Source organism: Perognathus longimembris, chromosome 1 (genome assembly GCF_023159225.1).
Source record: "Perognathus longimembris pacificus isolate PPM17 chromosome 1, ASM2315922v1, whole genome shotgun sequence".
In the NCBI taxonomy this organism is placed as follows: domain Eukaryota; kingdom Metazoa; phylum Chordata; class Mammalia; order Rodentia; family Heteromyidae; genus Perognathus; species Perognathus longimembris.
Window position 1 is genome coordinate 41,194,777 of NC_063161.1, and position 24,775 is coordinate 41,219,551.

The window sequence follows — 24,775 nt, forward strand, 5'->3', positions numbered from 1 at the left end:
AAAAAAAGCATCTAATTTTAAAAATCACCTTTTTAGTATACTTACATAACTTAAAGCTATGCTATTTGTACCTCAAGTCTTAAACTGTTACTTATTTCCAATAAATATTATTTAACATATTTAAGTATATTAATACAAATTTTTAAGGTAAAATGAAAAAAAAGCCTCCCATTTTCTGAATCATGAAAGTCTGCTCTTACTAAGAAAAGTGATTCATACATAAAAATTTTAAGCTCCCAAAGATTATACCATAGTAACCCAGAAGGTATTTCCTATTAAAATCCCTTAATATGAAAGGATTATTTTTGTATCTAAATTAGACATAGGCAAATACACAATAAAGGTATATGAGCTTAATTATTCAAACCTGCTATAAAACTTTAAAAAAATTCTACCAATTCCTTTCAGTAGTTTCTGTATTATCAAATTTGGAGATTAGATTGCATTATCAATTTTTTTATTATGGGAAGGAAAAAATAAGACAAAAAAACCACACCAGACCAAATACACTAATATAGTGACTTTTGTCAAAGTACAGTCTATATTTAATACTACTTATATATAACTCTCTAAAGAATGATTTATAAATACATGTTACATCTATAAATGCATTTAATGGTAAATGTGAGAGCCATCCACAGTTGTTAGAAACACAGTAATGTTTTATAAACTACAAAAATTGTTATTATCTTATGCTGGTCCTGGTATTTGAATTCAGGGTCTTGACGCTGTCCCTGAGCTTCTTTTGCTCAAGGCTAGCACTCTACCTCTTGAACCGCAGCTCCACTTCTGGCTTTTTTTGAGTAATTTATTGAAGATAAGAGTCTCACCAACTTCCCTGCCTGGGCTGGCTTCAAACCATGATACTTGGATCTCAGCCTCCTGAGTAGCTAGGATTATAGGTGCAGGCCACAGGCGTCCAGGAAAAAATTATCTTTAATGAATTAAAAGATAACATACAAGGCATAACCTGAATTACAGGATGATATGCTTTTTTTCTATGTTTTTGCCTCTGAATATAGCATTTTTAAAAAGAAAAGAAAGTACTTCAACTGTATATTCATGCTGTCTTCAATATTTTACTATTACACTACAAGAATACACAGAATTGCATATTCTTTATGAATTGATGAAGTAGAGGAGTGAATGTTTTAAATATACTTGAGTAGTATTAGCAAACTATTCTGAAATAGTTGTACTAATACTGCATTAAAAAATACTTGTAACAATGGAAAATGATGTTTAATTTTTTTCCCAGTGCGCTTGAGGTAGGGGAAAATGGGCAGTTTCTTATGGTTTTAATTTATAAAATTGTAATTATTAGTGAATTTGAACACAAAATGTTTATCTTATACTGATTTCCTTTATTTTTATAACTCATTTTGCTATTGTTTTAGAAAGCTTCTTACTTTTATGTGCTTGATATTTATCTTCAAAATCATTTATAGTTATGCACTGTTTTTCATTTATTTGCCTTTAGTGTAAATAGTATATATGCTGACAAATATCTTGAATTGAAAATTATAAACTAGTCTCAGCACTCCAACTTTTAAAAATATTTTCCAGGCAATCTTATTGTCTTAATCTAGAATATTCTCTTATCATTACTGTCTTTCTTTAGGAGCTGTGGGGTGGGGTAAGAGGGTAAGGGGCACTTGTGCCTGAGCTTTTGTGCTCAAGGCTAATACTCTACCACTTGGGCCACGACTACCCTTCCAGCTTTTTGGCATTTTTAACTGGATGTAAGAGTCTCATGGACTTTCCTGCCCAAATTGGCTTCAGACCATGATCCTCAGATCTCATACCCCTGAGTTTCTAGGACTAGGTGTGAGCCACAAGTGCTTGGACACAATAAATTGTTAGATACAAAGGTCCAGTTGTCTGATTCTATTGATCTGTAAGTGTAGCTTTAGACAACATTTAATCTTTATATTTTTATAATATGTTGTACAAATTTCTTAGAACTAGTCTTTTCTCATTTTTTCTTCCAAAACTGTCAGCTATTGTTATTTTTAATCTAGATGTATATTTTAACCAAGTATTAGGGAAATTAAGCCTACAAATTTAATTATCAGTACTATTTAAGAGGATTTCATAAACTGCTTTTGGTTTTTTGAATTTACAAATTGGGATAATCAGATGCCATTTATGAACTGCGAAAAATAGTACAAAGAGCTTGCTACCTGTTAATCTAATACACACCAATGTAAATACCCATGGAAAAAAATGAGGTCAATCATCACTGGATCAAAGTTCTTTTCATGAACTGATTGGGTTCCTTACACATAATAAGGCTTTGTATTTACCTTTTGTAGTAAAATAAAAATCCAAAATTTCAAGGTAATACATCCATAGATGTTATAGGAAAGCCCAAGTTACTTTCAACCTTTTTTGTTACATCACAAATAATCTTAAGTTTTACTTGCTTGGGTACAGGAAAAGTTTTTTTTTCCCCCAAGAATCAAGAAAATTGCCTTTTTTATAAACATAAAAATTTGTACTGCTTTCAAGCTGAGAATCTCTATACAAAGGCTAATGACATAACTAGTTCCAAAATGACATCTGAAGTTTTATTTGGCTTACAAACTGGAATCCTAATAATTTCCTATATGGATATATTTCAATAATGTTTAGAATAAAAATTCTGGAAATACTTTATTTCCTTCAGGAACCTACTATAGTATTTAGGTTAAATCAAGAGTTAGTATGTAAATTGTGCCTTCTTTCTTATGAAGTTACGCATGAAAGAACTGACTACTAATTTAAAAGAAAACCAATTTTAAGGCATTAAGATTATTATCCTAAATTTTAGATACGATTTTTTTCTCTTGCACACATAATAGGGCAACCAATTAAACAAAGAGTTTTTAAGATTCAGTGCTTACTTTCTGTTGTTGATGTTGTTATAATTATTTGATAGAGATGAAGGAGAGATCTTTGGTAAAGTTGAAAAATTGGATGCACCTGGGGACCTTTAAAAATATGAAAATGTTAAATTAGATAAAAAAATGAAGAATTCTGAATTATGAAATTAAGAAAAGAACAGATGACAATGTTGTAGTAAATGAATGCCAGAAAACAGATTCATGAGAAAAATCACTATCCTTTGGTTTTTAATTTTGAATATAATTTTTCCTTTTAAAATATAATAGGACAAAGGGAAGTAGTTTCAAATAAAATTTTTCTAATTAAATATACAAATTAAATATACATTAAATATACAAATTAGAGAAATGAAGAGATTCTACTTTTCTCAGTAAGGTACACTGCCACATTCTAATTATATACGATATCCACATACAATTCAGAGAAAGTTAACAATTCACAAAAATTTAGATAATAGGAACAGAATAGCAAAAAAGAATTTTGAATATAATTTGAAGAAGCAATATTGGGATGGAACTATCTCTAGAAAAACCTGCTAGATAAATCTCACATATGTATATATACATGTGTACATATATATATATAAATAAAATAAACCTCATTAATTCAGAATCTGTCTTCTTGAAAAATCTCTACTACTACTGTTTTTTTTTTCTTTTCTTTTCTTCTTTCCTTTTTCTGTTGTGGGGCTTGAACTCAGAGCCTGGGAGCTCACCGGACTTTTCTGCCCAAGCCAGCTTCAAACTATGATCTTCAGCTTTCAGCTTTTTGAGCAGCTAGGATGATAGATGCAAGCCACTGGCACCTGGCTACTATTGTTTTTTAAACCATCATTATACTTTAAAGGAATAACTTACTTTTAGGTAACTTAGATATTACTATCTATTATCAGCATTATACATAATAGTAGGTATAACATAGAACAAGTAGTGGCTAAAAAATTGCTTAAATAAGAAAAATTCAAAATTTTGAGGTTCTACGCATTATAAAGTCTTGGATTTTTTTTTTTTTTTGCCATTTTGAGCTGATAAAGGTACTTAGGTGAGACTTCTATTCAGGTGCCTTTCTGATTGAAATACTCTTAAGCTATTATTTTACTAAAACACAATTTACTAAACTAAAATACAAAAATACAATCATTTAAGGTTTAACAGAAAAGAGTGGAGAATACATTTTGTAAATTGTTTTAATAATCTTAATATTTTTGGGCAATGTTTTTCATATATGAGAAATAGAGCATTTTAATTTGCACATTAAGATTTTTTTTTCTTTTGGTGCTAGTACTGGGGCTTGAACTCAGGATCTGGACCCTTTAGAATTTTCACTCCAGGCTGGCCTACTTGAGCCACAGCTCCACTTCCAGCTTTTTGGTGGTCAATTGGAGATAACAGTCTCATGGACTTTTCTGCTTGGGATGGTTTCAAACAGCAATCCTCAGATCTCAGCCTCCTGAATAGTTAGGATGACAAATATGAGCCACCAGCACTCTGCTATGAATTTTTTTTTTTTTTTTTTTTTTGGGCCAGTCCTGGGCCTTGGACTCAGGGCCTGAGCACTGTCCCTGGCTTCTTCCCGCTCAAGGCTAGCACTCTACCACTTGAGCCACAGCGCCGCTTCTGGCCGTTTTCTGTATATGTGGTGCTGGGGAATCGAACCTAGGGCCTCATGTATCCGAGGCAGGCACTCTTGCCACTAGGCTATATCCCCAGCCCCTCTGCTATGAATTTTTGATAAGTGATTAAAATTTAAAATGAAGAGAGATTAATTATAATGAATTCCATAAGGACCTTAACTTTCCAAATGTGATTGAATATAACTTCTCAGGAACACATATATAAAATAAAATCTTCTCCCCATGTTGTAGATACAGATGTATGTAATATATTCCCTTATTTATTCATTCTTTTTCTACCCAGCTTTGAGTTTCCAATAGCGAATCTACCTAAAGACTGTACTAGAAAGAAAACAGAATGATATATTGATGAGTTAATTTGTATTTTGATAGTAATTTCTATGAAATTAATTCTAACACTCCAATTTCATTAAATGATTGCTGTAATTCTTGCTCTTGTTTAAGTACTGGGAATATAAGAATACAGAGCTCCTGAAGTTAAGCAGCTCACAATCTCAAAAGGCAAGATGACACATAAAATAACTATAACACAATGTATTATAACAAATTTTAATATAAAAACTGGTAATAGTAATGGGGATGATTTAAAAATGATATCTAGCTAGAGGAAGAAGTGGGAACTAGGACAATTCTAAGTCAAAACAATAGCATATCCAATTGTATGGAACTGTAGAAAGTATGATGTTTAAAATGGGAACTACCAGTAAGTCCACTTTGGTAAAAACAGTAGAAGTATAGCAATAAGAAAAGAAGTTAGTAATGTAGACATTATAATAAAATGCCTTTATTATTCTAGGCAAGAATTTGGACTTTACACAAATGTGCTGGGACATTCCAAAAGATTTAATAGAGTGCCAACAAAATCAAATTTACATTATAGTAAGAAACTTTTGTTTTGTTTTGTTTTTTTGCCAGTCCTGGGGCTTGCACTCAGGGCTTGAACACTGTCCCTGGTTTCCTTTTGCTTAAGGATAGCACTCTGCCACTTGAGCTACATTGCCACTTCTGGCTTTTTCTGTTTATGTGTTGCTGAGGAATCCAACCCAGGGCTTCATGGGTGCTAGGCAAGCACTCTACCACTAAGCCACATTCCCAGCTCCTAGTAAGTAACTTTTAAAGAGAAAAAGACTGAAGAGTAAGAGATCAGTTAGGTGATTATAAAGTGAGGGGGAAAAAAAAGTTTAAATTTGGGCTTGAATCATCGGCGTGGCATTGCCCCTTCATTCTTTGCCACTCCACAGAAGAAAACATTTCACTTAAGAATGTCACGTTGAGAATCAGAAATTATTTTTTAAATTAAAATGCCATTCGCTAATCACAATCTTTTTAGTATAATGTCTGACAAACTGGGAAGTGTGCATGAAGCACATGTGCTACATCCTGAAATAGCATGGCTGTCATTAGTAGGTGTTTGTGTCATTACTTGAATGACTCGTGAGACCGCTCATTCTTTTCACAACTCTGCTATTAAGTCTGCCACAACAGAACAACTTCTTGTTGATTTTAGGTACCAAGTAGGCATTTTCTTAAAAATCAATTAAAAAGGCCTACCAACTCAAAGAAAACAAAGATTTTCCCACCATGAAGTTGGTAAGGTTCCTAAAGATTTTACTCATAAAATTGTTATAAAAGATTACATAATAAAACACAATTTGAAAGGTCTGAAGAACTCACTGAACCATTTTTAAATGACTGAAATGCATGAAGTTTTATGTGGAAGATTTTACTATAAAAATGGAAAAAGTTCATTGACACAGTTTCAGATTCTATATTGAAATGAACCTTTAAAAATTTAGACCACCTGTGCAGGTACCAGTGGCTCACATCTGTAACCCTCACTATTCAGGAAGCTGAGATCTAAGGATTGTGGTTCAAAGCCAGTTTGGCCAAGGAAGTGAAGCTGTGGCTCAAGTTGTTGAGTCCTAGAGTCTTGAGAGAAAAATCTCAGGGACAGTGTCCAGATCTTAAGTTCAAGACCCAGTACTGGGACACACACAGACACATGGACACGGACACGGACACGGACGGACACACACACACACACACACACAAATTTATACCACTAAATGTCAATTTCTGAGGTGGAATCTATTATCTGAAAACGTTCATCCCTTTTGCTACTAGATAAAGCTGCATTTCCTTCATGTAGTTCAAACAATATAACACTGTAGGTCACAGGCAAAATCATGAGAATTTGGCTGTCTTCTATTTAGCCAGACAAGTATAATTTGCAAAAGTGTAAAATAATACTGTCTAGTAAAGCTTTTTTTAAAAAATGGTTTGCTCTTAGGAAAATGTTATATGCATGTCAAAATTGATATTGTTATTTAAAATGTCTAACACTGCAATTTCTGATATAAGATTAGAAGATTCTTTTGTGATTTTGACTAAAAAGAGTCAGGGTAACAAAGAAGGTATCATATTCCAAAGAAAGAAAGCGACCATCCAAAACCACACAAGTGGTGACAGGACATCTAAAAAGAGTGGAAAAACAGATATTGCAGATAAAAGTAGGAAATAGTTCAACAAGATGCCCTATGTGGTGAAAAGAATAAAAAACTACAATTACTAGGTAAGTCAGGCAAATCTGGTGATAAAAGAATGGCAGACCAGCCCCCTTTCTCAACTCATAATAGGACTCAGTGACCCACCAGTCATCTTGGGCTACATGAGAGGCTGAGAATGGGAGGACTGTAGTTCTAAGCCACTGTAGGCAGAAATGTACATGAGATTCCATCACCATGCAGGAAAACTGAATGTGGTAGCATGTGCCTGTGTTTCCTGTAATGACGGCAAACAAAGTAGGTGGACTACAGCTCAGGCATGAAGCTATGTGGGAATAAAGATTCTATCCTACAATACCATGGAAAAACAAGGCTGGAGACGTGGCTCAGGAGTACTTAGCCAGACTGGCAATTGTGAGCCCCTGAGTTCAAACACCAGTAGTGAAAGACAAAAATAATAATAAATAAATAATAAATAAATTAGAAAAATAAGCCAATTCCAAAATCAGTAAAACAAAAGAAATAAGAAAGATCAAGCTTAAATAACAAAATAGAATGTAAAAGAAATTACAAAGGATCAATAAAACAAAGAGGTTTTCTTTGAGACAATAAAAAAAGTCTTAACCAAAATGACCAAATTAAAGAGAAGATTCAAATTAATATATTACAGATTTAAAAAAGTGATATTACAATAGGTACCAATGAAATTTAGAGGTTTATTAGGTCATATTTTGAAAATGTAAACCTGAGTAAATTGGAAAATCCCAAAGAATGAGTAAATTTCTAGACAAACAGACCTAATAAACTGATCCAAGATGATAAACAGATCATTAACAACAAGACAAACAAAAATCCTCCTAACAAGGTAAAGTCAGGACTAGATAAATTCACTGCTGAATGCTTCCAGACCTTTAAAAACCAACACCCATGTTACTGAAATGATTCCACAAAATGCAAAGGTAAGCAACACTTCCAAATTCATTCTTTAAAGCAAATATTACTCGGATACGAAAGCTATGAGTGCAAATGAACTACAAAGTATAATAAAACTAAGCATATAAATATAGGAATGTTAATACATTATTAAATATATGAATATTTAACAGGTATATGATAAAATTCAGTATCTTAGGAATTAGAAGTGCAAATCAAACAAATCTACACTGAGATTCTATCTTGCCCTAGTCCAATTGGCTATTAGCAAGAAAACTCAAACTTGTGATCTTCCTATTTCTGCTACATGAGTGCTGGGATTACAGGCATGCATTGTTATGCTTGTTCTACATGTTAACTTAATTTTATATAAACATTTATAACATTACATAACACCTCATGTTGCACTCATTTTTCAGTTGTTATGAACCCAGCACCAAACTTTTAGTCTATATTTTATTTAAAAACATTGGAAACTTACACAAGCTCTCACATAGTATCAATAACACAGCCTCAAAAATCAATATTTTCCCATCCATGCTTTATTTATAATTCCCTAGTCTGTTCCCTTACCTCCTCTTGTGTTTTGCTGGGTTAGTTTAAATAAGTCACAGACATTTAAAAAATTTACCTACAATGACTACAGGGATGTCTTTTGTTTTTTACCACTATATACAAGTATGAATATTGACCTAATATTTAATTTATGTTCAATTTTTCAGTCAATTATCTCAAATGTAACTTTTATTGTTTAGTTGGTTTGGATCCAGATTCAAAACAAACTCATATATTTGCACATCAATTTTAATATTTGTACAAGTTTCTACCAGCTGGTCTCTATCCTTTAAATTCATCTTATAACTGTGACTAAATTCATTTTCTATTTGTCCTGATATCTGACATAATGATAGGTAATTCTGATGTCTACGTATTCTTATAATTTGCTCAATTCTTTTGAAGAACTAAGAGAAAATATCCAAGTTGAGCATTCTTAATCCGAAAAATTCAAAATCTGAAATACTCTAAAAAAAAAAAATCAAAACTTTTTGAGCATGGACATACTACTCAAAAAGCTTTGAACTTCACTTTCAGATTTCTGTAAAACTAGTGACGCTCAACTATACCAGTATTCCACAATCTAAAATCCAAATACTTTATTTCAAAGTAGGAACATGTGAAATTTAGGATTTCTGGTCCCAAATATTTCAAATAACTTATACTCAACTTGTAACTGTTTGTGTGGGTAATGAATACTAAGCATCTATATGAAAATTATATTTTAAATTACATTCATCTGTATATGCAAATACTACAGTTTCTAACTTCATGATAATATGTGGTTTGATAAAACTTGGAGACCTAGTAGTACACAATAGAAAGTCAGTAGTACAGGAAGAAAGAAAGACATTTTAGATATAGAAAAGATCTGCTAAATCTACATACATATTGAGCATTGTAGATGAAAACTTACACATTTGAAATGTTGAAAAATATTAAATCAAGTAACTTCTAAGTAGTGTGTTTTTCTACACCCCAAAGCGTGTCCAAATAGGATTTGGAGTCTACCCAACTAAAATAAAATAGCAAAAAAGTAATTTATTGGTAAATAACATTTCATTCTATTATGATGACACTTCTGTCATAATAACTTGACACTTTTTATGATACTTTTAAATAATTTATGACAAATACTCATCAGGCCTCTCCAACTAAATCCCACCTTCAGTTAGCTTTCATTTTCTGATGAGTCTTTATACCGTCTTCCCAGTTATGTATTTCCCATTCTCAACATGCTGTTGGAATAGTACAGGGTAGTTTAAGCAAAGATCTCCTCTGGCAAGTACATCAATCCTCTCTGCTCTCTATCTCCTTCATTTCTGCAACATTTAGCATTAGTGTATATTCCTCTTCTTTAAGAAGTTCTTTTGCCTTGGCATTTGTCACATCCAAGTTTTCTGGAACCTCCATTCATCTTTCTCTCCTTCCCTTTTGTGAACAGAGCATTAACTTAAGGGTTTCATGCTACTTCTCAGCTTTTTTGGGTGGTGATGGTGGTGGTAGGCTAGAACTAGTGCTCTAATATTTGAGCCATGTCTCCAGTCCAGCACTTTGCTGATTAATTGTAGGTAGAGTCTCAAGTATTTTTTTTTGCCTGGGCTTGACTTTGAGCCATGATCTTCCAGATAGCAGCCTACTGAGTATCTAGGACACTAGTGCCTGACTTCTATTATTTTGTTTATATTACTACTGGGGGCATGCCTTAAGGTTTAGTATATTCTCTATATTTTAAATTATTTGTCCCTTATAAAAATATGAAACTATGCCTATATTCTCATTACTCTCTAAACTTGATTCTTATCTTTAAATGTATTTTAGGGACTTTTGTTTTTTTCACTCTCACATTTTTTCCCCACTATCTGTCATTGAAGTCTGAGAAATAGCCATTCCACATTTCTTTCTTAGTCAACAAGAACAAGATTTTAAAAAGTGTTAAAGTCTCAGTAGATCAACTCTTTACATGATAACTTTCCTAATATTCTAGTAATTTTTTTTAACCAAAGAAGTCTACATACCATTTCCAAATCCATTTAGCTTTATAGTTATACATGTAACAATGTACAAGGTAATTACATATGCAAGTTATGGGCTTAATTACTCTCCAACACACTCTAATATTGGCTATAGATGGTATAGAGAAACAAATGATACTGCAATCTACCTACGTGCTTATTATGTCCCAACTATTGTCTCATTAATGAGGTACTTATCTCCAAGCAGAATGCTATAAAATACTATTATGTCAATAGGTTATTAAATTTATACTTAGAATTTCAGCCATCAATTTGATATTTGTTACTACAATGTCAGAAAAACAATATATGGGTCTCATTTGATTTCGTTTAGTCACTCATGTCATATCTGGAGGGTAAATTCTCTAGACATTTCCTTGTCTATGAATATGCACTCTATAGATAAATCTTCATGAACTAATTTGTTTTCACTATATATCTAATTGTATGTTTTTGTAAATTTTTTGAGAAATTAATGAGAATGAAGTAATGAAATTTGTGCCAATCTCACAAGAAAAAAATTTACTTAATTCAGAAAAATCAAAATTTAGATCTTTTTCTTTGCAGAATGTTAATTTCTTTGTAGAGCATTCATTACTTCAGCACTTACTCACGTAATGATAACTAAATGAAACAAAACAGAAAAAAGTGAACAGTATAACATTATCAAAATTCAGGGAAGTTGTTCCTTAGAATTGATAGCTAGGAAATCAGGTGTTAATCTTACAAGTTTCTGGTAAACTAAATTTTACCTGATAAAGGTTTCTCGTCTCCTCAAGAAACCCCTAAAGTGCTACAGTTACTTTACCTTACTTGGCTACACATTGACAGAAGAGAACACTCATACAATGCTAACATCCTTAGAAAATAAATGGTCAAGTTTAACAGAATAATAAAAATAGTGGGAAAACTTTTATAAAACATTGGAAAAGACCCTGTTTTTGAGAGGTAGTAGCAATATTTAAAAACTGGATTAGAGGGCTGGGAATATGGCCTAGTGGCAAGAGTGCTTGCCTCCTACACATGAAGCTCTCGGTTCAATTCCCCAGCACCACATATATGGAAAACGGCCAGAAGGGGCGCTGTGGCTTAGGTGGTAGAGTGCTAGCCTTGAGCGGGAAGAAGCCAGGGATGGTGCTCAGGCCCTGAGTCAAAGGCCCAGAACTGGCCCCCCCCCCCCCAAAAAAAAAAAAAACTGGATTAGAAACACAAGTTCTGAAGAAACTAATGAGCACTGAGTATCTTTAATGGATACCATGAATATAAAGATAAAAAATTTTAAATTATGTGTTGATATTTAGCAGAAGAATTAAGATTGAAAGCTTCTGAGTGGTGCTCAGGTAGGTTCATAATATAAATTTTCTGTTGTTTCACATGACAAAATACACACACACACACACACACACACACACACACACACACACACACCCCACCCTTTAAACACATTGTAACATAGACACTGCTTCAATTTTGAAGCAAATGGGCCTAATACAATTTTTGGTGCCTTCAGTACTAGTAGTATTTCTGTTTTCAATGGTACTAGAAAAGTCAGACAAGTAAGATACTAACATGTTTTTCACATGTGTTGATTGTAATAGTATCTTTAAATTTCCTGTCATAAGAAGCCTCTAAAATTCAAATTTTTAGACTCAACATAAAGATTAAGTATGTATTACAAGACATTACCTACACAACTTTTCACTTGTAGTCCTCACACCATTAGAGCATCAGCAACATCAATAAGCTCACTAAAACACCAGCACACCAAAAATTCTGGGGAGGGAGCCCAGGAACCTTTTTCTTTTTTTGCCAGTCCTGGGGCTTGGACTCAGGGCCTAAGCACTGCCCCTGGTTTCTTTTTGCTTAAGGCTAGCACTCTGCCTCTTGAGCCACAGTGCCAGGAACCTTTGTAATAAACCCAAAGGTAACTTTCCTTTCGGTCACCAAATTATAAATCTTAAATATTTTTCCCACCTTTTGATACTCTAGTAGGACTTGATCATCTATACCAATTTATAAAAAAACATTCAAATTTCTAAAAATAAAAAAGACAAAGGAGAATAGAACTCTGAATAGGAGAGAAAAAAAGTATTGCAATTTAAGCCATATATTAGAGTCTTCATGTTTTGCCTTTTAATACAGTTTGCATTTTCCCCATAGATTTTATATATTCATAGTTTTATTTTTCTTACACTGTTTTCTGCATGATTTACTACTAGTATATAGCTAGGATAAGAATCTATAGTTTACAAGCCAAATTCAAGCTTTTTGCCTGTCTATTAAAATCCTGCTATAACACGTAACATAATATCTGGGGCTTATTTATTTATTTTTGGTGCAAGTCCTGGCGCTTGAACTCAGGGCCTGAGCACTGTCCTTAAGCTTTTTTGCTCAAGGCTAGACTTGAGACACAGTTCTACATCAAGCTTTTTGGTGGTTACTTGGAGTTAATAGTCTTAAATACTATTCTGCCCAAGCTGGCTTCAAACCATACTCCTCAAATCTTAAACCCAAGCCACTGAAACCTAGCTATTCCTTCTTTTTATTCTTAAGTTTCTATGTCTTTTTCATATACAAGTACAAATAGTTAAATCACATTTTGTACATTGGTACACTATCATTTGGCAATATGAGTCATACTGCTGTATAGTGTTTGTCAAATTTTATACTGACTGGAGAGTTAACGTTTCATGCTTCGATAGTTGGGATCCTTATTTATACTGGAGACTCAGTGAGGACTGAAATCGTTAATTGTGCAATCATGCATCTCTAACATTGTACCTTCATTCATCAGTATTTTTTTTCTTTGCCAGTCCTAGGGCTTAAACTTAGGGCCTGAGCACTGTCACTGGCTTCTTTTTTTGCTAAAGGCTAGCACTTAACCACTTGGACCCATAGCACTACTTCTGGCTTTTTTCTGTACATGTGGGGCTAAAGAAGACTGTATTCTCAGCCCTCAGCCCTTTTGAGTGGGTATTAGAAGATAAAACTATTTTTCTTTTACACAAAGCAAGTACTTTATCTGAGTAAATTTAAGTGATACTGGGCCAAGTTTAGGTATACATGCCTGTATTCCCAGCTACTTGGGAGGCTGAGGCAGGAGAGATACCCAAGCCTAGGAGTAAAACACAGCCTAGGAAAGTTAAAACTTGTCTAAAAAGAAAAATATGTACAACAAGATATAAGAGTAAACATTCAGATGAACACCAGCAATTTTAGATAGAAAAGATTTCCAATCTTTAGAATATATGATAATTTCCTATTAATCCAATCAACTTTATGATTTCAAAAATTACTTAAAGACATAGCAAGTATGTAGCAACCTAAACATAAACAAGGGGGAAAAATATATGTTTCAGATGTAAAGATAAAAAGTGGACATTTACAAAGAGTCTATTTACAATTTCCAAATTTTCATGATTCAGCCCATACGCTTTTAGCAATACTCAGTTCTGCCTTCCTATCATGTCCAGCTAAGCAAGACAGAATAAAAATCACACCCACATAATTAACATGTTATCTTCTGACAACAAATTAAAAACTACCAAAAAAAGCTTCACATAAGATAGAAAAGAGTCACATTTCAGGTTTGAGGAAAATTAATTAGGTTTTAGTTTTCTGTTACCATCTACTACATTATTTAATAAAAATTCATTATTTGAAGAATTTCATACAAATTCGTAATTGTTCATCAGATAAATTATAAAGCTATGAAAATTTAAAATTGTTTTCACAATTCATTTAGTTGCATCCTAATCTGAACTGGCATGTAGTTATTTGTCAGTCTCACTTGTCATGAATATTTATTGAAGGAAAATTAATGTGTTTCATTCTAATATTGGTTTAAGATTCCAAAACAGCATTACAAAACTGAATGCATTTACCATATTACTTATCACACTCTTGAAAAGTGTAAATATTGAAATATAACCGTTGGTTTTGTTTTAGACAATGCAGTATGGATCTGGTAATTTGAAAGAGATTTAATTTCTCTCATATTTCTGAATAAAAGCAACTTTTAACACTCAAGATACTAATTCCACTTTTACATTCTAAAACATTTATTCAAATAAATAAAAACATTACTTTCATTTTCAGATTTCATTTTCACAGGCATTTTGTTAGGATACTTTTTAAAATGCCATAGAAATGTTTTTAAAAAGTAAATAAAATATTCAGTGATTTCACTGTATAGATAATTCAACTTTCACATTTATAACATGTATACAGTTCTTAATACTAAAAGAGATTTGAATAAAAAATTTAAAAAAAAACTGCAAGGTGGCTTACATCTGTATCCTAGCTACTCAGGAGGCTGAAATTTGAGAATCCTGTTTGAAGCCAACCCAGATGAGAAAGCCCAAGCCAACCAGCACAAGGCAGGAAATGGAGGTGTGGCCCAAGTGGAAGAATGCTAGCCTTGAGGTAAAAAGTGTGGGGAGATAGTGCCTAGGCCCTTTATTCAAGCCTCAGGAATAGCACAAAACAAAAGTTTAAAAAGCTGTAACGTATTAATTTAAGTGAAAACTTGGGAGGATAACTTCTCCAAGAATAAACTACAAAATATCCAGAATGCATTGTTACCAACATGCACTAAGGTTTTCTGTCATTATGGATTCCATTATTTGCAATTACAGGCTTCAAATCATGCATCAAGCCATAAGAAGCAGAGCACTTACTTAGGAGTAGAAGGACCCCTGGGCCACGTTCCATCTTCATTTTTTTGTTCTATCACTAACACCTGCAAATATGACACAATAAAGGATGTTTTCCCTTAACTATGAAGTTATAAAATAGCTTTAGAAGATAAGCTGAATATATTACTGAATAAAAAGATTACTTAAAGGACACAATAGACAAAATAAAGAAGTATTTGCATTTTAGTTCCAAAGCTGAGCAAAGGAAACAAAGAGACTTCAAGTAAGAGCAATAATAATGAAAAGTAAACAAGATAGTTAGGTATGTGGTACATGTGCTTGCAATCCTAGCAATCAGGAGACTGAACAGAAGTATAAATTCAAGGCCAGACTGGGGCACCTTACTATGACTTTCAAAAACTGCATTTGAAAAGGAAAGAAGACAGAGATAATAATAATGTATCCTATAATTTAAAAAAAGTTTAAACTAAGTAAACAGAATAAGAATTCCCAGTTTTTAAAGGCCACACTCCTACTGGGTGCCAGTGGCTCATGCCTGTATTAAGTACTAGTTACTTAGAAGTCTAAAATCTAAGGAATAGGGTTGGAAGCCAGCCCAGACAGGAAAGTCTCAGAGACTCTAATCTCCAACTAACCAGCAAAAAGCTGGAAACGAAGCTGTGGCCTAGAACCAGCAAACACGTGCACGCTCCCACACGCAAACACACACACACACACACACACACACACACACACAAGTATATGATTTCCAATTGTACTGGTAGCTTGATGTCAAAGACTGTACAAATTCGTTCATATAAGACTACTGTCGACATATGGTCTAATATCGACATTACATTTAAAGCCCTAGGTGAACTTTCTTGGGCGTGGCCACGTGGCTACTGTATATGTTCTTGATAAATTGTATATTGTATATATGTCTACCTGACCTAGAGAAGGGATAGAAAAACAGGGCGTAAGATATCACAAGAAATGTACACACTGCCCTACTATGTAACTGTACCCTTTTTGCACAACACCTTGTCAAAAAATTTGTGTTCAATTAATAAATTAAATTTAAAAAAAGACTGTACAAATGAACGGATGCCAATAAGACATATTTAGTTATCAGTTATCATTTTGCAAATGTAAATGAGTAACACTGGTACAACTAATTCCAAATTTTAAATTATACACAATATAGTTGGGGCTTTGAAATTAGTATTCATTTACTTTGCCACCATGTAAACTACAGAATTTTATAGTATGTAATTGATAAGTCATTTATGAGAATTTGGCATAACATATTGGGGTAGACAAAAAGCACCTCTAGGGACCGGAGGTATAGCTTAAATGGTATTGTTCCTGCCTAGCAAGCAAGAGGCACTAAGTCAAGACAGACAGACAGAGAGAGACAGAGAGAGAGAGAGACAGAGAGAGAGAAATTGCCTATAATAGAGAAGATAAACAATATAAGAACAGATTGCATTTGTGAATAAAAATAGCAAAATGAAATTCATTGGAAACTATTGAATAATAGAGTAAGATAGGGATAGTGAGGAGTCAACCTGATGAACAATGCTTTACAATGAACATGCTTTACAAACAGTGACAGACAGGAAGGTAAAACATATCCTGTCTAGGGTAGGGATACTAGTGGGAGGCCGAGGGAGAAGGGTAAAGATAAACCAGAGTGAATATGGCTAAACTGCTTCTGTACATATGTGAAAATGGAATACTGGAGTTTGTTGAGATTGGTTTGGAAAGAGGTAGAAGGAATGAGGGATTATGACAGAGGAAGTGAGGTCTAATCAAGGTATACTGTATACATTGATGCTAATTAAAAATGTGAAATAAGCTGACTGGAAAAACTGCTAATCATAGCTGAAAAGTATAGACCAAAGCAAAGCCATCCCTAAAGCTTCCTTATATCTTTCGGTCTAAAATAGTTAAATTATTAAAGGAAATAAGTGATATCAATATCTAGATTTTCTTTTTTTTTTTTTTTTTTGGCCAGTCCTGGGCCTTGGACTCAGGGCCTGAGCACTGTCCCTGGCTTCTTCCCGCTCAAGGCTAGCACTCTGCCTCTTGAGCCACAGCGCCGCTTCTGGCCGTTTTCTGTATATGTGGTGCTGGGGAATCGAACCTAGGGCCTCGTGTATCCGAGGCAGGCACTCTTGCCACTAGGCTATATCCCCAGCCCCAATATCTAGATTTTCATCAGAAAAGTATCATATAAGCTTTATAACCTGAAAAAAAAACAAATCCATGTACATTCTATATATTCAGTTTCATTAACTCTCTTTTACACTTGTAATTGTGTGTAATCTGTTCTACTTTCTCTAGGCACTAGGCTTTTGTGAACTGTGTGTCCAGGCCACAATTGGCTTTTTGATCCTAGCTATATAAAATATGAACTTGTTCCAGAATACCAGAATGTAACGAGTAATGAAATATTGACCCAAAAAGTCCATAGAGCCTTGCTGAAAAATCATGGTAATTAAAAATGTTAAAAGCTACCTTAAAAAAAAAAATCAACATTCAGAAAACTTACATGGTGTGGTGGCATCTCATCTGCCAGAGATAATTAGCTACTGTCTCAATTTTTAAATTACCATTCCAATATAGTTTTATATACCTTTAAGATTTAAAAATCAGAGTTTACTTAGTAACTTAAACTGAAGGGTTTTTCCCCTGCAACTTGTACAGTGATATATAAATTCTATACAGATACACATAAACATGATGGTCATTTTAGGGCATTATATCAACTCTAAAACAGAGATTTTAGAAACAGAAAATTTCATTTAGGTCATTTCATATAGTTTGGCCACAGCACCCTAATTTCTGATAGCATTTGTCCTTAAAATTCCCTTTAGCCACAGGTATTATTTTTAACAAAAAAGTTAAAATTCACTCCTTAATTCAAATATTTCATTTTCTGAATAAAACTACACTTAGAGTGAAAGCTTCAATTAGGATTATGATACCAACTTTTTGTAATAGACCTTTACCCTACTTTCTTTTTTTTTTTTAACCTTACTTTCTAATCAAGATACTATTCATTTTATTAAGGGGGGGAAAAGTCATATTTATTATAGTCAAAAAATAACTATTCTACTCAGGAGTCAGTAGCTCTTCCTTATAATCTCAGCTACTCAGGAGTATAAGATCTGAGAATTATTGCTAAGAACCAGCCTGGGGCAGGAAAAGTCTGTGAGACTTTTATCTCCAATTAACCACCAGCATACCAGAAACAGGTGGCTCAAGTGAGTAAAGCACCGACCTTGGTGCTTTAAGGTAAGGGACAGCACACAGGCCCTGTGTTCAAGCCCTAGTACCAGCAATGAGGAGGGAGCAGGGAGGAGGGAGGAGGAGGAGGAGGGGGAGGGAGGAGGAGGAGGAGGGGAAGGGGAGGAGGAGGAGGGGAGGAGGAGGAGGGGGAGGAGGGGGAGGGGGAGGAGGAGGAGGAGGAGGAGGAGGAGGAGGAGGAGGCTCTAAAATCTAGAAAATTGAAAGCATATTCTTAGAAACATTCCTATTCTAAAAGATAAAACGTATTTTAAAATATTTCTAATCTAAACAACAGATATTACAAATGTGATCCATTTCATAGGAACACTCAATACATTTAAGGAAATAACTAGATAATTTTCTTTTTTCTTTTGGTGTTAGTACCAGTGCTTGAACACAGGGTTTTGAAATGTCTATCACTTGACTTTCTTGCTCACAGCAGGTGTGCCACCATTTCAGCACTTGATGTTTACTTTTAGATGGAGTCCTGAATACTTTTCTGGCTGGGCTGGAAACTTCATCCTCTATGTGTTAGCCTTTTGAATAGCCAGGATTACAGGGATAAGCCATTTACTGTGGTTAGGTTGTAACTTTCCTTTAAACTGTAATGTATATGGGACTTTGTAAGATTTCACCTAGGTATGTAACAGCTAAAATAATGTTGAAACATCACTGTTTCTTAATAGTCTAGGATAATATTTGACATACAGTAGGCATTTACTACCAACTTGAGCTTTTCTCCGTTTTTTAGACCTTAGTATTATATTATTGCTGTTAGCAGCAAATTTTTTAAATAAACTAGAACAAAAAACATCCACATACTGAATCATCTGTTGCTGTGTTATGTACTAAAAATAAAAAATATATATACAAAAAAACAAACTCTACCTAAAGAATTTCATTGTCTAAGTATAATATACAAAAGATATATTCATAAATCATTAGGGGAATTAAGGGAGAAATTTTGTTTTTTTAAACTGAAAAAGATCAATGAATACTGAGAAATATATGAATGCTGAAAGATGATGTAACATTTGAATTAGAATCTGAAGAATGAATGATCAGATCTATTATGCCTACATGATGTGATAGATGGGAGGGGCAACACAATACATTGGGAACACAATACATTGCTTCACAGGATACCTAGAGGTAGAATCAGATTGTCATTGCTTTTTTTCAATATATCAATTTTTTTATTCTAACATGAAGATTAAATTGTGGGTTAATACATACTATTAGGAGTTGGCAAACTATTGTCTACTTACCGTGCTTCCCTGATAAGAATAGTTTGATTATAACACAGCCGTACCACTAATTAATATCTGGTCTACAGCTGCTTACATACTACTATAATGACAGAGGTATGGCTGCTCCAACAGTGACATTATGGCTTTTAGACAAAATGTTTTCTATTTAATCCTTCTTAGGTAGTAAGCTATCATAAAAAAATCATCTGTTTTTCTTAAACTAAAAATTGATTTCTTAATCTACTTAAGTAGATTATTACTTAGCTTAAGCACAAAATCAGAAGTTACAGTACTGACCAGCAGGGAAAAAGAAGAGATAAGTTAGAAAGAGGAGGCAATGACAACAGAACTTATTTTATATTGCAGTGTATTCATTAAGATCTGTGAATCCAACAATGTTCAAGTACACTATGCGAAGAAAAAACATTATTGCTAAATAATACCTGTCCCTGGTATAGGCCAGCATCTTGAATGGTGCTTTCTGGTTTATTCAGTGGTTCAAATGTATTACTCATGTATTTGTTCCATAATCTAGTCTCCTTTTCATCTGGAATATTGAAGATTTTTCTTATTTCCTTCTCAATTGTATCTGAAATTAAAGGACAAAGATATATAAATAGAAATTTAAAATATCACAAAGAGTTAGGCATATATCAGAGTAAAAATGCTAAATTTAAACTAGGAATATCAAGATTAGATTAAGAAATACCTAAGAATGTGTATAAAAAAATTTTACACTCGGTATGTTAAGCAGAAAATGACAACTCTGGAAGATAAAATAACTTAAGACCTTAAAAGATAAAACAGTTGAGTCACGACACTAAACTATAATTGGTTATTATATAGGATGGACTTTCACTTTTGACAGATAATATATTTCGAAGGATATGTAGGATTTTGAAATTAAAGTATGAGGCTATGGATGGAAAACATTTTTATTTAGAATTTAAGAATTTGTATTAACAATAAATATAGTTTATAGCATGAATAGCTAAGTAAACTGGAAATAAAGTTTAGTGTGAATAGCTAAGTAGACTGTATGAAAACACCATGAAAAGGAAAATGACATGTCTGATAGAATGATTGTATAAAAGGTTTTATATTCAAAATACAACATTATATAATGATTGTATAAGTTTTTATATTCAAGATACAACCACATAGTAATACAAGACTGTCGATATATTTGAGAATGCAGATGAAATTAAGTTTTAGTAGTTATTGCTAAATGAGTTTATTAAGATGTATCAGATAATACTATAATGTCTAATTCTGGTCATTACCTTTTCTAACAGATACAAGTAAACTAAATATTTTACGACATGTGAATATATACTTTAATCACAGAAAAATATTAACAAAATACTAAATAATATATGTTCTCTAAAGAAATCTTAAAAGGCATACATATTCTCTATGTGTATAGTCCAGTGCTTATATTCTACTTAGTAGCTAATGTTCTGTAATAGTCTTGTAAATCAATTAATTTCGATTAGAGCATTAAATGAATATTAAATCTCAGTGTCAAAACTTAAACTGAATTAACTAAGGTATGTAAATAATTACATAAAATAGTACTGGTTTCTATCTGGGCAAGATTGTATTTTTTTCATTTTATTAAAGTTAAAAAATAACGAAGATTAATCAGCAGTATACTGTGATGCTTCCAATGTGGAAATACTCATGGAAATAGCCTTCAGAGCAAGAAACAGATCTACCTAAAAACGAGGACAGAGGAGGAAGCCAAGACTATAAAAGTGACTACAATTTTCCTGGTTGCAGAAATACATTTTGTTCCAGGAAGAAATACAGGAAAAATTGTCAATATATATTCTCTACCAAGAGACAATCTATTAACTTTTCAATATTTCTCTATCAGACATTTTTCTATTAACATAAAAATAGCTATGTGTATAATATACTAAAAACATACAGGGATATTTTCTCTTCATTAGTTCTTGGGGGTTGGGGGGGTTGAGCGGTACTGGTGCCACTAGGCAAGCACTCTAAAGCTTGAGCTACATCACTAGCCCATTTTGCTATGCGATTTTATTTTATTGAGCTCGTGTCTTGGTTTTTGCCCCACCTCTTTCAGTGAGATGAAATCTCAAAGGCAATTCATAAATTTGAGAATCTATTTCCCATGCTAAATTCTTCAGGTCATATCTCTTTTTCTACTGACCATTGGGGTATTTTCTAACAAGATCAATAATGTTGGGCTGGGGAAATGGCCTAGTGGCAAGAGTGCTTGCCTTGTATACATGAGGCCCTGGGTTCGATTCCCCAGACCCACATATACAGAAAACGGCCAGAAGTGGCGCTGTGGCTCAAGTGGCAGAGTGCTAGCCTTGAGCAAAAAGAAGCCAGGGACAGTGCTCAGGCCCTGAGTTCAAGAACCAGGACTGGCCCCCCCTCCCCAAAAAAGATCAATAATGTTATTACCATTATTCTAGTTGTATAAAAACCCTGTTTGAAATTACTTTTCGTTTCTTGAGCAATGTTTTATAAAAATATTGTAATGTTTATCCAAAATAATTTAAACAATACTCTATTTCAAATTAAAATATAGTTTAAGTATATATTTTAGATATACAAAATAAGATCTACTGATATTTAAGACTATAACATTAAGACTTTGAGTTTTAGAAAAAACTCTGTAAGTTACTCATTTAACAACAAAAAAAATTAACGCATCATCATAATGCTACACCTAATGCCTTTGTATTTGATCCAAAAAGAAAAAACTCAACTGGAATTTTCCATAATATTTGATCCTTTTATTTAAGCCAGTTTTTATTTAAATCTACAGTTTAATCTATATTGTTAGTATATGACATACATTTTTCAAAGGCTAAATTAAAATATTTGATTTTTAAAGCAAAGAGTACAAATGTTAAACTCATTTAATAAATGGAAAACAGTAATAAACAAGTAATTAAGCTAATACATGGCATCAAAGTTAAGAATCTGTAATGTTTATGAATAAGCCTTTAAAGTGGTTTATCCTCCTAGTGGAGTAGCATTTATCAAGGTGAATGATATCTAAGTATCTACGGTAATGGTTCAGCGACTGGATCTTGTATTACCTATTGTGTCAGCTTTGCTAAATCTTCGAGTTACAACATTGTTCATATTTCCATTTTCACACAGCTTCAGTTCTGTGAGGTATACTTCCACTTTACAATGTTTCACAAACATACCCTGTTCAACAACCTAAAAATGAAAGAAATCAGAGTCAGCTATGACAATATTTTTGATTCTTAGCAACTCTCTCTAAAGTTCTAGAAGAAAAAATACAGATTTAAAACAACTAAACAATTAACTATTAAAACCTGCTAATAATATAAACCAAGATACTGAGTAGTGGGAAAAAAGCTATAAAGTTGAACTAAGTGTGAATATTAATGATTTAAAACATTAAATGTCAATCTAGAAAGGCATTCTACTGTGAAACAGTACAAATAATGAATACACTGTCTTTACAATTAAGAAGTCACTCAAAATTACTGCATACATTTTTTCTGTACAAATCTGTACATAATCTCTAAGCACAAATAAAGACATATACTTCCCCAAATTAAAAAACCTTTAAAAAGTTTTATGTAATTTTACAATGGCAAGATTACTTTTTGTTAAAATATTTTACAAGAACTTCAAATTACTGCTGCCAAAACATCTGCCTATGTCTCTGAAGCGAATAGCTTAATTTTATTCTAAATGACTTTGCTTGACCTTTAGATATATACTTGGCAATTCTATGTAACATATGACAGAAAAAGCTGTTAAAACATGCAAGCAATAAAGTATAAAAAGAAAACATTTATATATTAGGGTCACCTTTTAAATACGTATATTTCCTTTTGATCTTCTAAAGGTTAACTGTAGGATTTCAGTGATGAATACTGTTTCTGAAAATAGCAACTGGCTTGATATGTGATACCCAAGACAAATATGGTGAAAGGGAGGCTCCAGACAGCTCAGATTACTCACAGGTTTACATCAATTTAATACAGGATTTATAAACTTATCTTTCACTTACAGAGAAAATTATTTCAATGTTTTAAAATATAATTTATCTGATACCTACTGAATGAGCCAACATGAATTTTATATGCTGTCAAATATACTCTTAATCATGTTTAAGCAAGTTTCTAAAACAGTAACAGTCCATATTCTCCCGTAAACTTAATTTACTTTGTAAAACTAATGACCTCAACAAGATTATTTTTAGACCTCTTATACTGAGTTTTGCCCAGGTTAAGAAAATGTAACAAAATTTTATAAGAGTTACATATAATTAGAAAAACTATCAATCAAATATTATTGAAGAGAAATTTCATCTTTGGGTCTCAATAATTAAGTAAAATCCTAAAATAGTATTACATTAGGGTACTTAGTAATCACTGGTAGGTAGCTAAAACTGAGACAGACTGTAGGCTTCATTTATATGGGGAAAAGGCAAATAATGACCAAGAAAAGGAACAGAATAAAATAAGATAAAACCTCTCACTGTGATTTAGAAGAAGGAACATATTGTCTAAGTAAATAGCCTTTTAAAATGAGAGTCAACTTTCAGAATATTAGTATTTTCCTAGGCAAAACCTTGAACTCCCCAAATTCATTGCAAAGTCTACTGAAACAAAACATCAAGCTCACTTGAAACTCCACATTAGTAGGACTCAAAAAAGTTTTTCCTTTTCTCTCACCGTATCTTATATTGCTATTAAGAACATCATCACCATCACTTAGAATATTATTACTATACCTTTCTACTTCCAAAAGCAACATATTAATAAGCTGTTCCTTTCTTAAAGAGTTTATTCTCAAGCTATTTCTAGTTAAATTATCTTACTAAATGTATGTTAAGTGAGGAAAAGTAAAGGGCTATGGCAAAGAAAAATGAGTATATTCATGAATCTGTTGTGGTCATATATATTTATTTTTTGTTTACGTACAGTTTATCTCCTTCAGTAAAAATATTTGCACCGAACATAACCACTGAAGATGTTTTGAAGATTGCATAACAGGAAAAGAAAAACAAAAAATATGTTTCAAAGTTCTATGTGCC

The 24,775-nt window shown here is 32.8% G+C and overlaps 1 protein-coding gene across 5 annotated transcripts in view; it reads right to left on the minus strand.

Annotated features, from left to right (window-relative positions):
• The window catches only part of Usp15 (ubiquitin specific peptidase 15), a 94,903-nt gene that overhangs the window by 39,639 nt on the left and 30,489 nt on the right, over positions 1-24,775 (minus strand). For 3 of the 5 annotated variants that reach the window (XR_007213004.1, XM_048360484.1, XM_048360526.1), the window contains exons 4-8: positions 22,794-22,920; positions 20,151-20,296; positions 15,206-15,267; positions 6,631-6,684; positions 2,886-2,972 (exon numbers count right to left, since the gene is read on the minus strand). Coding sequence is in view for 4 of the 5 variants with exons in the window: in XM_048360484.1 (XP_048216441.1) it covers positions 2,886-2,972; positions 6,631-6,684; positions 15,206-15,267; positions 20,151-20,296; positions 22,794-22,920 (476 nt within the window). In the remaining variant the exon portion in view is untranslated. The remainder of the gene's footprint in view (positions 1-2,885; positions 2,973-6,630; positions 6,685-15,205; positions 15,268-20,150; positions 20,297-22,793; positions 22,921-24,775) is intronic. The other 2 variants (XM_048360491.1, XM_048360497.1) reach the window with 2 other exon arrangements.